General features: G+C 45.3%; 1 protein-coding gene across 4 annotated transcripts in view; it reads right to left on the minus strand.

Annotated features, from left to right (window-relative positions):
- The window catches only part of NFATC2 (nuclear factor of activated T cells 2), a 145,003-nt gene that overhangs the window by 71,304 nt on the left and 60,417 nt on the right, over positions 1–13,282 (minus strand). For all 4 annotated transcript variants that reach the window (XM_025470422.3, XM_025470419.3, XM_025470421.3 and 1 more), the window contains exons 4-5: positions 8,551–8,753; positions 7,418–7,590 (exon numbers count right to left, since the gene is read on the minus strand). In XM_025470422.3, coding sequence (XP_025326207.1) covers positions 7,418–7,590; positions 8,551–8,753 — 376 coding nt within the window. The remainder of the gene's footprint in view (positions 1–7,417; positions 7,591–8,550; positions 8,754–13,282) is intronic.

Genomic DNA, 13,282 nt, shown 5'->3' on the forward strand with positions numbered 1-13,282 from the left:
TTTTAAGTAACTTCCTGGGACTATATAGCTACTAAGTGGCAGAGGCAGGTTTTGAACCCAGGCCCAGACCTAAACACCAGCCTAAACTGCTTCTCCCCATCATGGAGGTTTCTGGTGTTTCTGAAAGGTGGCTTCTTGGCTCAGAAGTCTCCTTGGAAAGCAGGGGCCGACAAAGGCCTGGCCTACCCACTCTCTGCCTAATGCCCAAATTTCACTCAAGATTTACTGCTACGGGAGCTCAGGAGAGACAATCTATTGCCATGGGTGGGAGGGCATCCACAGGCCTATGAGGGTTGCTGAGCTGATCTCTGGTTTATGTGAGATGCCAATCTTGGGTTGCAGCCCAAATTAATCTGTTACTGGTGATACACCTCCACGTTGGTGTCCTGAGACCCAGCACAATGTGGGTGTCATGCTGGTTTGGTCCCTTGCTAGCTGTGTGACCACAGGCAATTTATTTAACTTCTCTGTTCTTCAGTTTTCCCAGCTGTGAAATGGGAACACACACTGAGTTCGCAGTGTTTTTGATGAGCCAACAGCAACACAGAACGTGCTTGACTCACAGTAAGTGACTGATCATTTTTCCTTTTCCTTTACCTCTTCCCTGCTGGGTCCTGTTGTCTCCCTTCTACCTTCATTTGGTCTTACTAACATCTACTCTGTACCTGGCACTGTGCTAAACAAATTTGAAAACATAGATCCCATCATGTCAGTCCTCTACTTAGAACTCAAGACTTACTGTTTCATTTCAAATAAAATCCAAGTTCTCAGCTTCATCTCAGGTCTCTCCTGACCCCTCTTCACTCCACACAGCCTCCCTAGCTGCTCTTCTTTTTCCTGAAGACCCAGCGCTCATGCCTGCCTCAGGGCCCTTGCACTTACTGTATCCTTCCACTAGGCCATGCTCCCCAACTACTCAGTCCCAGGTTAATATGAAACTTCTTCCAAGAGGTCTCTCCTGATCAGTACACGCAACCCTGCTGCTCCCTGCCCCCAAGTCACCAACACATGGTCCTTGTTATTTTCATCATCATGCTTAGCTGTGTGAAATGATGGTTTTCATTACTTGTTTATTGTTGGTTTTCCCTACTAGAATGTGACCTCCATGAGGGCCAAGACTTTGTTTTGATCACTGTTTCATCCCTAGTGCCTAGAACAGTATATCATGCACTCCAAATATATTTCTAAGTGGAAAAATCCACGTTAAAAAGCCCACAGGAATTATGTGGGTCCTCCCGGCTTCTGGCAGAAGCAGGTAGACAAGTTAAGCAGCCTTGCTTCATGAAGCAAAGGAGGGAATATGCCAGAGTGGTCCCACTGAGTCTAAGGTCTTTCCTGAAGCAACCCTGCATGATTGCCTGCCGAGGAGACTGAAATGGAGCAATGAAGGAACACTGATGAGGGAAAGAACACAGATGGGTTTTCTAAGCTCTTGCTTTCAGAAAAGGGCATATGAAAGAAGCAGATTTCCAGATGGTGAACCATGGACCTCGACCCTACCTCACACCCTACACAAAAATTAGCCTCAGATGGAGTATAGCCCTAAGCCTAAAAGCCAGAATCAAAAAGCTTCTAAAAGAAAACATAAGATAATACCTTTGCTTCCTTCAGACAGCTAGAGATTTGTTGGGGGAATGCAAAGAGCACTAATCCCAAAGGAAAAGAAAATGATAAATTAGGGCTTCATCAAAATAAAACAGCGATGCTCGTTAAGAAAATAAATAGGAAAGCCACAGACTGGGGAAAATCGTCATAACACATACATTGACAAAAGACTCCTATCCACAGTACACAAACAACTGCTGCGTAATAACAATAAAAATATGAGTAACCCAACAGAAAATGGGCAAAAGCTTTGAACGGACACTTCACTAAAGACATGGAAACAGCCAATAAGCACACAAACTGGAGTCCAGCATCCTGGGTCACTGGAGAAATGCAAGTTATGCATAAAGAGGTACAGTTCAGGCTCTCTGTAATGGCTACTAATAGAAAGACTGGCAAAATCCAACACCAGGGACACCTGGGTGGCTCAGTGGTTGAGCATCTCTCTGTGTGTCTCTCATGAATAAATAAATAAAATCTTAAAAAAAAAAAATCCAACACCAGTGAGGATGTGGTGCAAATGGAACTCCCATGCACTCTTGCACAGAGTATAAAATGATTTAGAAAATACATAAGCTGGAACATATCTTTCCACCCGTGAAGCAGCAAATCCATTCCCAGATATTCACCTGGGAGCAGTGAAAGCATTTGTCCACAAAAGACCCGGAACGAGAAGGTTCGTGGCAGCCTTCTCCACAGCACCCAAACCCCGCCTGCAAGCCAAATGTCTATGAATGGTAAATAAACGAGCATTATAGTCACACAATTGAATAGTGTTTGGCAAGAAAAAAGAATAGACTATCAAATCACACGATAATAGCAATGGATCTCAAAACCACCGTGCTGAGCAGAAACCGCCAGACACAAGAGTACATGCTGTATAATTCCATTACATGAAGTTCCAGAACGGGGAAAGCTAAGCTACGGTGATAGGAATCAGAACAGCGGTTGCCTGTGTGCGCGACTGGGGAGGAGGTGCTGGCTGACGGGGTACGAGGGCCCTTCCAGGAGGGAAGGAAATGTCCTGTGTCTCGTTTCGAGCTGTGGTCACCCAGGTACCGTGAATTGTCAAAAATCATTCAGCTGAAGACTTGCAGTCTGCACCATTTCTTGCATCTTAATTATACCTTAGTAAAACACAGTTATGTCACCAAATGGGAGAGAACGAAAAGAGCTGGTGAGAAAATCCACGTTCTGGTCCCCATCATATACCCACTCCCCAGTTCCTGCAGAAGGAGCAAAGCGAATTTCCATCCTGTGCTGGGAGCGGGTAAGACTTAGTGGAAAACTGCTTTTGGTGCTTTTTGAAACTCGATTGACAGAGAGGCCCCTTCGGGGCAGGAAGAAAATCCACAGGGAGGTTCTCACGGGACAAGGCCTCTGCACCTGTGGAGAGCCCCACTCCGTCCCCTCGCTGCCTTTCTCTCCCCCAGGCGGCCTGGAAATGCTTGTTTTCACTATTTCTTTTTTTTAAAACAAACATTCTAGAGATAGTTGCTCTGTGCCAGGCCCTGGCTGACACCCTCTGGTCTCCATCCTTACATGAGAGAGACTGGTAAGTAAACTGGGTTGTCAGCACAGCCGTGGGGGCCCCATGCCCCGTGGGGTCAAGGCAAGCATCATTCTTGAGGGGCCAAGTGAAGAGCAGCCTTGGATGACGAGTAGTGAACCCAGTGACTAGAGGGTGGGAGGGGTCAGAGGGCCTCATGCTTCTCACAGCAGAACCACCGTCGACCTCCACTTAAAAGTCTCCCTGTGGGGCACCTGGGGGGCTCAGTGGTTGAGCATCTGCCTTCAGCTCAGAGCATGATCCCAGGGTCCTGGGATCAAGTCCCACATTGGGTTCCCCACGGTGAGCCTGCTTCTCCCTCTGTGTCTCAGCCTCTCTCTGTGTGTCTCTCATGAATAAATGAGTAAAATCTTCAAAAAATAAAATAAAAGTCTCCATGCACAGACCCCACCACTGACCAGCAGACTTGCCATCTCTGGGTGGGGTTTGGGCACCATACTGTTTTTTTAAGAACTCCCCAGGTGACTCCAACATGCAGCCAAGTTTGAACCAGTGTTCTGGATGGAGGGGACAGGATGGGCAAAAGCCAAGAAAGAAATCAGAGAAAGATCCTAGTGGGTTTGGGAACTGAGTGACAGAGAAGGAATGCAGCTGAGGCAGTTTCCTGGGTTGAACAGAGCCCCAGCCAAAACCTTCCAGCCACCCAGAACCCCACTGTATTTGGAAATACGGTCTTTGAAGGTGTAAATAAATTAAGGATGGAGGGCAGATCACACAGGAGCAGCGAGGGCCTCGAATCTCATAAGAATGTCCTTATAGGAGATGGACAAGGACACAGGGAGGAGAGGGGCATGTGAACAGGAGGCAGAGATGAGAGTGATGCCCCCATAAGCCGAGGAGTGTGAGACTGCTGGGCTCCAAGGAGGAGCCTCCAGAAGGAACAACCCTGACACCCTGATTCCGGGCTCTGGCCTCCAGGACCCTGAGAGAACAGATGTCTGCCATTGTAAGCCTCCCTGTCTGGCACATCCAGGCATGCCAGTCCTAAGGAAGTCCTACAAGAGGGACCCAAGGGCTCAAGCACCACAAGGAACTAGCAGTTGAAGCTGAGAATACAGAGGAGCCCTGAGGAAAGGAGAACTGTCCCATCTCAAGGCTCCGGAGGAGGGAAGGCACCGGCCCTGCGAGCCAAGTGTGTGTTTGCCATCGGGGAAGACCAGGGTGTTCCCCCAGATCTCTCCCATGTCCTCAGAGAAGTGGGAGGTACCTAGAGCCAGGGAGACTGGAGAAGCTTCAAAATAGGCTCTGCTGGGGCACCTGGGTGGCTCAATGGTTGAGCATCCCCCTTCGGCTCAGGGCATGATCCTGGGATCAAGTCCCCCATCGGGCTCCCCACAGGGAACCTGCTTCTCCCTCTGCCTGTGTCTCTCATGAATAAATAAATAAAATCTTAAAAAAAAATTTGGCTCTGCTGACAACCACGGGAGGGACCTAAAAGTATGTCCTTGGCCATACCAAAGGATCTCATAGAAACAGAGAAGTAGTGTGGATATAGAAAGACATGGATTGCCTGTCTGCGCAAAGGGGAGAGTTGACCTGTGACATGCTGACCTGTGAATAAATAAATGTAAGGAATTGACTTTTCTAGCAAATTAGTCACTTTCCAAAGAGTGGCCTTCAGTAGTTTGTTCAAGTTTGGTTTTGGGGTTTTTGTTTTTGTTTTTCTTTTTTTTTTTTTTTTTTGTTTTGGTCTTTCGCTAGAATCTGAGAGCTTACCCTTGATCCCCAAGACATTATTACATAAGTGGCCCCTCTGAAGTAAGTAAGCTAGCCTTGCAAATAAGTACCAGCCCATGGAGTGTTTTTCTTACCAACTCACCTTCCCCACAGGGTATACACTAAGTCAACCAGTCAATAAATATTTATTGTACAAATACTCTGTCAACACAGGCTACAGACTGTCAATAAATATTTATTGAACATCTCCCTAAGGATCATACGGTAAGTCCATTAGTCAATAAATACGTGTAGAACTATCAGGCACCGGTCTAGGCAAATAGGACACAGAAGGCAATAAAAATGACAGAAGATTCTAAGAGAGAGAGAGAGAGCAACCAACCAACTGGTCGTTTAGTCTGGAACTGCAAGAAATGGTGGTGTTCTAGAAACCTTAAGAAGGTATTTCATAGAACTGAAAAGCTGGAGACTCTGGCTCTGCTACCTACTGAGTAAAAATGAGTGAATCACTCTACCAAGAAAGTCTGTTTCCTTATCTGTCAAAGGGAGGTAGCTGAATCAGCCAAATAGAGGGAAAAAACCCTATGTGCAAGGTTGTCAAACAACTTTATAACACCCTGAAGACCTTACCGGAGCTGTACGTGGTTCAATGGTGATCCTTAAAGTCTCAGCTCAACAGGAGACACATTGACCTCAGGGACCCAAGATGGAGAGGGACAGGGGCTCCGGCATGTGTTCTCTCCTGAGGCCTCCTGCTCCCTACCTTACTACAAACCACAGCCCCATCCTGTAATGTGACTCACTTGCCAGAAAGAGGAGACCTTATCTTCTCAAAATCCCCCAAATTACTGAGGAAGAGCCTGAGTTTCCTTCCCAAAACATCTCGAGATGTTCAAAACCAACAGTGGAGTAGGGCAGCCACCATGACTAGCATTCAGGGGACAGGGGTGGGGTCTGCTGGGTAGAAGAGGGGAATTCCAATGTTTCTGCGCTGAAGTTTTCAACACTTGTTTTCCCTTGTTGTCTGCTATTGGGTCTTTCTCATCTAACATCAGAGGATAAGCTCACCACTGCGTTCAGTCTAATCCACATCGTGACTTGCAAGGCTGGAAGAAATCACAGGGCCCCTTCATCTTTTTCCAAAGACCAACCAAGACCAAGTTCTGGCTTCACTCCCAAAGAGGGCCCACGCTCTCTCCTCCTTGGCTTCTAGTCCTGAGGGCCAGACGTCCTCAACCCTCTCTGCATAAGATATTCATGCTTTTGCTTTACTCATTAATGTCTGATTAAGACTACCTCTGATTAATCAAAGCCACATGAAGATTTCCTCTGATCCACACAGTAGTTTGAATTTGTTACTGTTTTTTAAAAATCAGGAGATTTTTGGTTTGTCTGACAAAGTCAGAGGATCTGGCCACCTCTAGTCTACATGCCCGCGTGGAAATATTGGCTGGGGTAGCATAAAGGCAGCCCGTTTAGGTGGGGAACATATCCTTCTGCTCCCTGGTCTCCACCACTCCCTACTGCTACCCACCAAAAGCCACTCCGCTCCTCCACGTGACCCCCCTGGCCTCTGCCGGCAGCAGATTTCTGTGACACCAAGTTATGGTAAAATGTCCAGCAAAAAGGAAAAAGAATCCTGAGACATAATTGAATACAGAACACGACTGTAACAACATAAAAAATACTCTTAGAAGAGACTAAAAAAATCATATAAACAGCTTTGGTTTCCGCAACGTTTACTTTTTCTTTTTTATGCTTTGGCAAATGATTTGCGAACTCTCAAACCCTAAGCAGACAATAAGTTTTGCCATGTCCGACTGCAAAAACCAACTACAAAACTTGCCTCGAGTCCCCATGAATGAGCTCAAAGCAGCTTCTTCTTTCAAAGCCTGATGAGAACTGAGCCAGTTTCTGCTCGGGGCCCTTCCACACAGCAGGTCTCGGCCATTGCACACTGGATTATTCTAAGATTCCTCTGCACTTTTGTTTGGGCATCTTTCCCTGTTCAAATCCCAGCCCTGCTGGGACAAGTTAGCCAACCCTTCAGCTCTCTCCCACCTCTTCTGTAAAACGAGCATCATGGTACCAGCCATTGCCAAAGACTGCTGTGAAGATTCCACGAGCTATCGAGTGCTGAGTGCTCAGCACTGTGACCAGCAGCGTCACCGCTCAATAAGCGAGAGCCACTGGGAGACCCTTCTGATTGAAATGAGAGGCCAGGAAAAGAAAATGAGGACGCTGTGTACAGTGAACTCACTCCTACTGCATCAACCTTTTTTAAGACCAAATCATTTATACATTTCAAATCTTCTAAACAAAGCTGTAGGCTACTCATTAGCTGTATTATTTTTTTAATTTCCTGTGAGACCACAGAACCTTCCACAAGTAAACAGAAGCAGAGAGAAATCGTTACATGTGCTCTGTCTCTGGGCCCTATGGTCCTCCTGGGCCCCCTGTGGACCCTTGTGGGTCTGGGGTACTCTTGCTGGGCACCTTGCCCAGGGTGGACTGTCACATACAGTACACTTTGCAGAGGCCGACCCTGCCCAAAGCCCAACTTACAGCACTCGATGGGGTTAGATGCTGTCTGCAGGGAGACGATCCTCCCACTGGACTCTGGGATGTGCACTCGGAAGACCAGCCGCACCCGCGTGTTCTTCCTGCCAATGTCCGTCTCACCCTTCCGCAGCTCGATATCAGCGTTCCTAAGCTTCAGGATCCCCGCACAATCAATGCTGCCAGGAGGTGGAGAACCCCATTTAGAACTGACCATCTCGGTGAAGAGAAGAGATCACCCATGAAACCACCTTACTCAGTTAACCAAAATAATACCACCAGCTATGGTGGATGGGGAAGGGCGGTGGCTGCAGTCCATTGATAAATATTTCATCCAGGAGCTGATGCCCAGTTGGGGGTAAAACACTTCCAAAGTCATGAGCGAAATTCCCTAGTGGAAATTACTTCTCCAGGGAGATTTTTTCCTGCCAGTTTTTCTACTCTCAACATTATATGAGAAACCCAAATATGCAACTGGTCAAATTGATTATAGACTATTCAGTAGATAAAGAGTGGTGTATCAACATTAAGGATCTTTAATTTGATAAATGTACTGTGGTTACGAAGGAACGCAGTCTTGTACTGAGGAAATGCATACTCAGGCATCTAAATGTAAAAAAGTCACTGTGTTTGCAACTAACTCTCAAACAGCTCAGGAAAAGCCGAAGAGTGAAGGGAATAATAAAGCAAGTTGGAAAACGTTCGTGATGGACAAATGTGAGTGAACAGGAGACAGGAGTTCTTTGTAAAATTCTCGTGGTTTGGAAGTTTGATATTATTTTCTAATAAAGAGTTTGTTTTAACTCCAATACATGGGTGCAATGTCTCCCAAATTTTAGCTATATTGCTATTGCTTTGTGGGTTTCAGCCTTTCCGCATCATCATTTAATAATTTTCTTTAGGCCAAACACATTTTTAAAGGTCAATAAATTTAGCCTCATCCCAAATGAGACAATCCAAAGATATATGTGTTCTCCTCCTGACACTTTTTAAACAAATCTTTAAGGGTCCATCACAGAGTGGGAAGAACCATCCATGGTTTCTTCCACCAACTTCAGAGTCCCCTGTCCCAAATCCCTGCCACTTGGCCCCACTTGCTTCCCCGTAAAGACCCATCACCCTTGGCCCACAGCCCTTACGTCGCCCTCATGTTGTTTTTTGGCTCCAGAGGGATCTCCAGGACTTTGGTGTTGCCCACAATCTTCTCATAGCTGGTGGTAGTGACGGTTTTTCCTGTGATCCGGTGCACCTGGTAGAAGGCATGGGGCTTAAGGATCCGCTCATCAGCTGTCCCAATGAAGATCTGAAGACCCAGGGGCTTGTTTTCCATGTAGCCATGGAGCTGTGGGGGAGAAAACAAAAATCAGATTATTATAGCACCTTTGGTATGTAGGGTGTTGCTGGGTGTAGTCCCACCAAGATCTGAGAAGCTCATGGGCAGCAGAAAGAGCACAGGATTGCTGCATCATCTAGAGGAATGGAGAACTGGAAGTAACCTTGAGGTCCAACCAGAAGGGCTGCTTAAACAAATTACAGAGATCCTCTCTTAATTGGAATATTAAACAACCATGAGGAAGAATGTAGTAGATCAGAGCTGCATTTATGAGGAAACAGCCAGAAACTCCCAGAGCTCGGTGTTGTCAGTAGGGTGGTGGGAGAATGTCACATGGTGGTGAAGATAGAAAATAATCAGGAAAGGTAAACAAGAGCTCTTGACAATGGTTGCCTGGGAAGATCAGAAGAAGGAACTCACACTTTTTATATGAATATATTTTTTAATTATAAGTTTTTTTTAATTAAAATCATTAACAAGTTATATTTTTTAATTAAAAAAAAAGAAAAAGAAAGAAAGAGGGAGAGAGAGCAAGGCAAAAGTACCATCATCTGAGTCAAAAGAAAATTAAAGACTGGAAGAAAATGTGGGTAACATAGAATAGGCAAAGGATTAGTACACAAATACATAAAGAATGCCTACAAATGAATAAGTAAAGGACAAGATTCCTGGCCATCCTACTTAAAATTGAGTCTTACCCTCAGTGGGTAGGACTATCTCCTTCCTTCTTCTCTATCTCCTCTTCCTTCTTTTTATCCCATCTAATATTATTATATATTTCTTTGATTCCTTTTGGTTAGGTCTTTCTTTTCTTTTCTTTCTTTCTTTCTTTCTTTCTTTCTTTCTTTCTTTCTTTCTTTCTTTCTTTCTTTCTTTCTTCTTTCGAGAGAGAGTGTGTGCACATGAGAAGGGGAGAGGGCCAGTGAGAGAGGGAGAGACAGAATCTGAAGCAAGCTCCATGCCCAGCATGGAGCCTGACATGGAACTCAATCTCACAACCCCGAGATCATGACCTGAGCCAAAATCAAGAGTTGAACACTTATCCAACTGAGCCACCCAGGAGCCCAGGTCTTTCTCCTACAACCATCTCTTCAAAGGCAGGCATGTCTATTTATTTTACTTGCCACAACATCCCTAGCACCTAGAATGCTGCTTGGTACATGGTAGGTGTTCTGGTACACATTTACTGAATGAATTAACAAAATTATCCCACATAAAAATGAGCAAGAAGGGATCCCTGGGTGGCGCAGCGGTTTGGCGCCTGCCTTTGGCCCAGGGCGCGATCCTGGAGACCCGGGATTGAATCCCACGTCGGGCTCCCGGTGCATGGAACCTGCTTCTCCCTCTGCCTGTGTCTCTGCCTCTCTCTCTCTCTCTCTGTGTGTGACTATCATAAATAAATAAAAATTTATTTAAAAAAATTAAAAATGAGCAAGAAATTTGAACAGGCAATTCACAGAAAAACAAATGGCCATTAGTGTGGAAAAGATGTTCAATCTGACTTATAAACAGGAACACGCAAATTACATAACTATGGGATATCATTTTTCACCTGCTAGATTGGCACGCATGTTGGTATTTAATAAAATCACCTGTTTTAGAAACTATGGGCACACAGGCACTCCCATGCAGGTGATAAGGACATAACAGGGTATAACTATTTTATTATTTTTTTAAGGATTTTATTTTTTAGTAATCTCTATACCCAGTGTGGGGCTGGTATAATCCTGAGATCAAGACTTAAATGCTCTACCAACTAAGCCAGCCAGGTACCCCTTAAAGAGTATTATGTAGCAGCTATTATAATCAGAAATACATATTCCCTATGACCTGCTAATTCCATTTCTCACTATGTACCTTTAGAAGAAATATTGTGCATTTAGGAGACATGCACAAAAATGTTTATGAAAACAAATGTAATAATAATCGATTAACTACAGCAGTAGGCTTCTGAGTAATATGAAATGTCCAGGCTAGGAAACAGTCCAGCAATTAAAAAAAAAAAAAAAAACACAGTAAAGATCAATGAACTAACCCAGAAAAGTCTAATACTTACTGCTGAAAAAGATGACAATTTGCAGAAAAACACATACCACACAATACAACTTATTTTTTTTAATGCTGGATGTTTGGGATCTATCCATTGATACATATATAAATGCAATAGGAAAAGGTACAAAGGGTTGTATGCTAAAGTGACCACACCATAGTCACTTCTAGGGATGGAGGAGATTAAGGTTAAGAAGGTGGTCAGAGAAGACTACCACTTGATTTACAATGAATGAAGAATCTATGCCTAGAAACTTGTGAAATGTAACATTAGTTTTTTAAAACACACACACACACACACACACGAAAAAGAGGACTGGGTTGAGACTTTGAAGATGGTGTCTCATCTTGCCACTCTCCCCCTGAAAAACACTATTCCATTCTTGGCAAACCATGTGGGCGTGGGGCTGTGACAAGTGACAGCTTCCAAAACCCTACCCTTCTCTGCAGATCTACAAAACTAGGATCTCTAGTCAACTGCCAAGAAACAAAGGCTCCAGGGTAATGGGAGGGGTTACACATGGTCTAGAACCACGCCGGCCAGTATAATAGATACAAAAATTAAAGAAAATGGAAAATCCAATTTCTCGGTCACACTAGCCACATTTTCAGCACTCAGGAGCCACAGATGGCTAGTGGCACAGATACAGAACATTTCCATCAGCAAGTTCTACTGGACAACACCTGTCCAGAGAGATGTTCTTCTCAACAGCCTTCTAAACACCAAACAGAGACAGGCTGGGAGTGGAGCAGAGCCAGATGACACCTCTTTTAAAACCTGCCAGGCCGAGGCCCACAGCATTTACATGTCTGATACACACCCAAGAGGCGCCCAAGGGCAAAGATGGAAATCCTGAGTGGGAGCTTCTTATCTTCTCCCCCAGGCAAAGTGAAGAACAGTGTACTGTTCTGCAAAAATCACAGGAAGAAGGTCAGAGTTCAGATTTTGTTTCTGTTGGTTGTGCTTTGTATTTGGACCCAAGATAAATATATTTCCTCACCTCCTCTCTGGGATTTATTGGGAGGTAGTAAACAGAGTATTGCACAGTGTAGACAGGAGTAGGTCGGATAGATAGCGAGCCCTGATGGTCTGTTTCCTTCTTCCTCCCCAGGATGGAAGAAGAAATCGCAGCCTCGGTATATGTACTCACGGTGAACATCCAGGAGACACCTGAAGATATAATGTGCCACATCCCTGTGGATCCACCTGAATCCACTACTTCTATCTCTTTCCCTGCAGGAACACTGGCCCACACACCACTGTCCCCCAACTGGCCCCTTCTGGCCTTTCACAGAATAGTCCAATCACCTTTTAAAAAAAAAATGCAAATGAGACACAGACACTCTCTTGCTTACAACTCTCCAAAGACTTCCTGTGGCCTTAGAAAAAAATCCAAACTTGGTCCCATGGTCTATGAGGCTTCCACCAGCACAGAGTCTCACTTCTTCTCCCTTCACCCCATTAGGTTCCTGCCAAAACCCACCATCTTCTGTTCCCTGGGTACACCGAGCTCTCTCCCCCACCTCAGGGCTTGTGCACAGCCCCCTTCTCTGCCTAGAATGCTCTCCCACTGGTACATTCTGTTTTCGGATACTTTCAGGTCTTTCCCGAGCCACACCCAATGCTGGAAACAGCTTCTCGGGCCTTGCAAAAAGCCACTTGTTAAAGTTTTAGAAATTTTAAGAGCCAGTGGATGCCACTTTGGTAACTTGAAGTCAGCCACAGTAGGGATATTTATACCACAAAAACTGGCAAATGCTACACATCAGGGCTCTTTTTTTTTTTTTTTTTTCCAGAGAATCGGACACTTAACATTCTCGAGCATAGCACTGGAATCGTGACTTCAGACAATTCTAAAAAATGTCTTGTTTCGTTAGTTATTTGTTTGCCTAGTATCTCTCTCTCTCTCTTCCCCACCTGAACACGAGGCCCAAGAACCTTGGTGGCAGGAACCTTGTTTATTTTGGTCAGTGTGAGCAATAAACATATTGAATTCACGGTCATGGTCACCAACAACGCATCAGCTAAATGCATGCCACCCACAGGCCAAGTAACTGGGTAGGAGGGGCCCACTGAGGCTTGCAAGGGTCAGGCGGCCTGTCCAGGTACCCCGGCTAGTGTAGGGCCGAGCTAGGATGTGGATTCCAGGCTCCCAGGCCACTCCGTTAACCACCACACGCTCCATGACCTGGTGTGACCACAGCTGCTCGGGGAGCTGGGACTACAGGTCAGACACACAGATGAGGTCCTCAGAGGAAACACGTGCTCAGGTGGGAGATCAAACGTGTTCTCCTTGCTCAAGAAGGGGTGTCAGAGGAGTCGGAGGGGAATGGATGAAGAGAAAGGAAGGCACCAGAAATCAATACAAATAATGGTGCTCCTCATGAAAGAGAAGCTCATTCCTTTATTTTTTTTTAAAGATTTTATTTATTTATTCATTAGAGACACACAGAGAGGCAGAGACACAGGCAGAAGGAGAAGCAGGCTT

This window comes from Canis lupus, chromosome 24 (genome assembly GCF_003254725.2).
Source record: "Canis lupus dingo isolate Sandy chromosome 24, ASM325472v2, whole genome shotgun sequence".
Taxonomy (NCBI): Eukaryota; Metazoa; Chordata; class Mammalia; order Carnivora; family Canidae; genus Canis; species Canis lupus.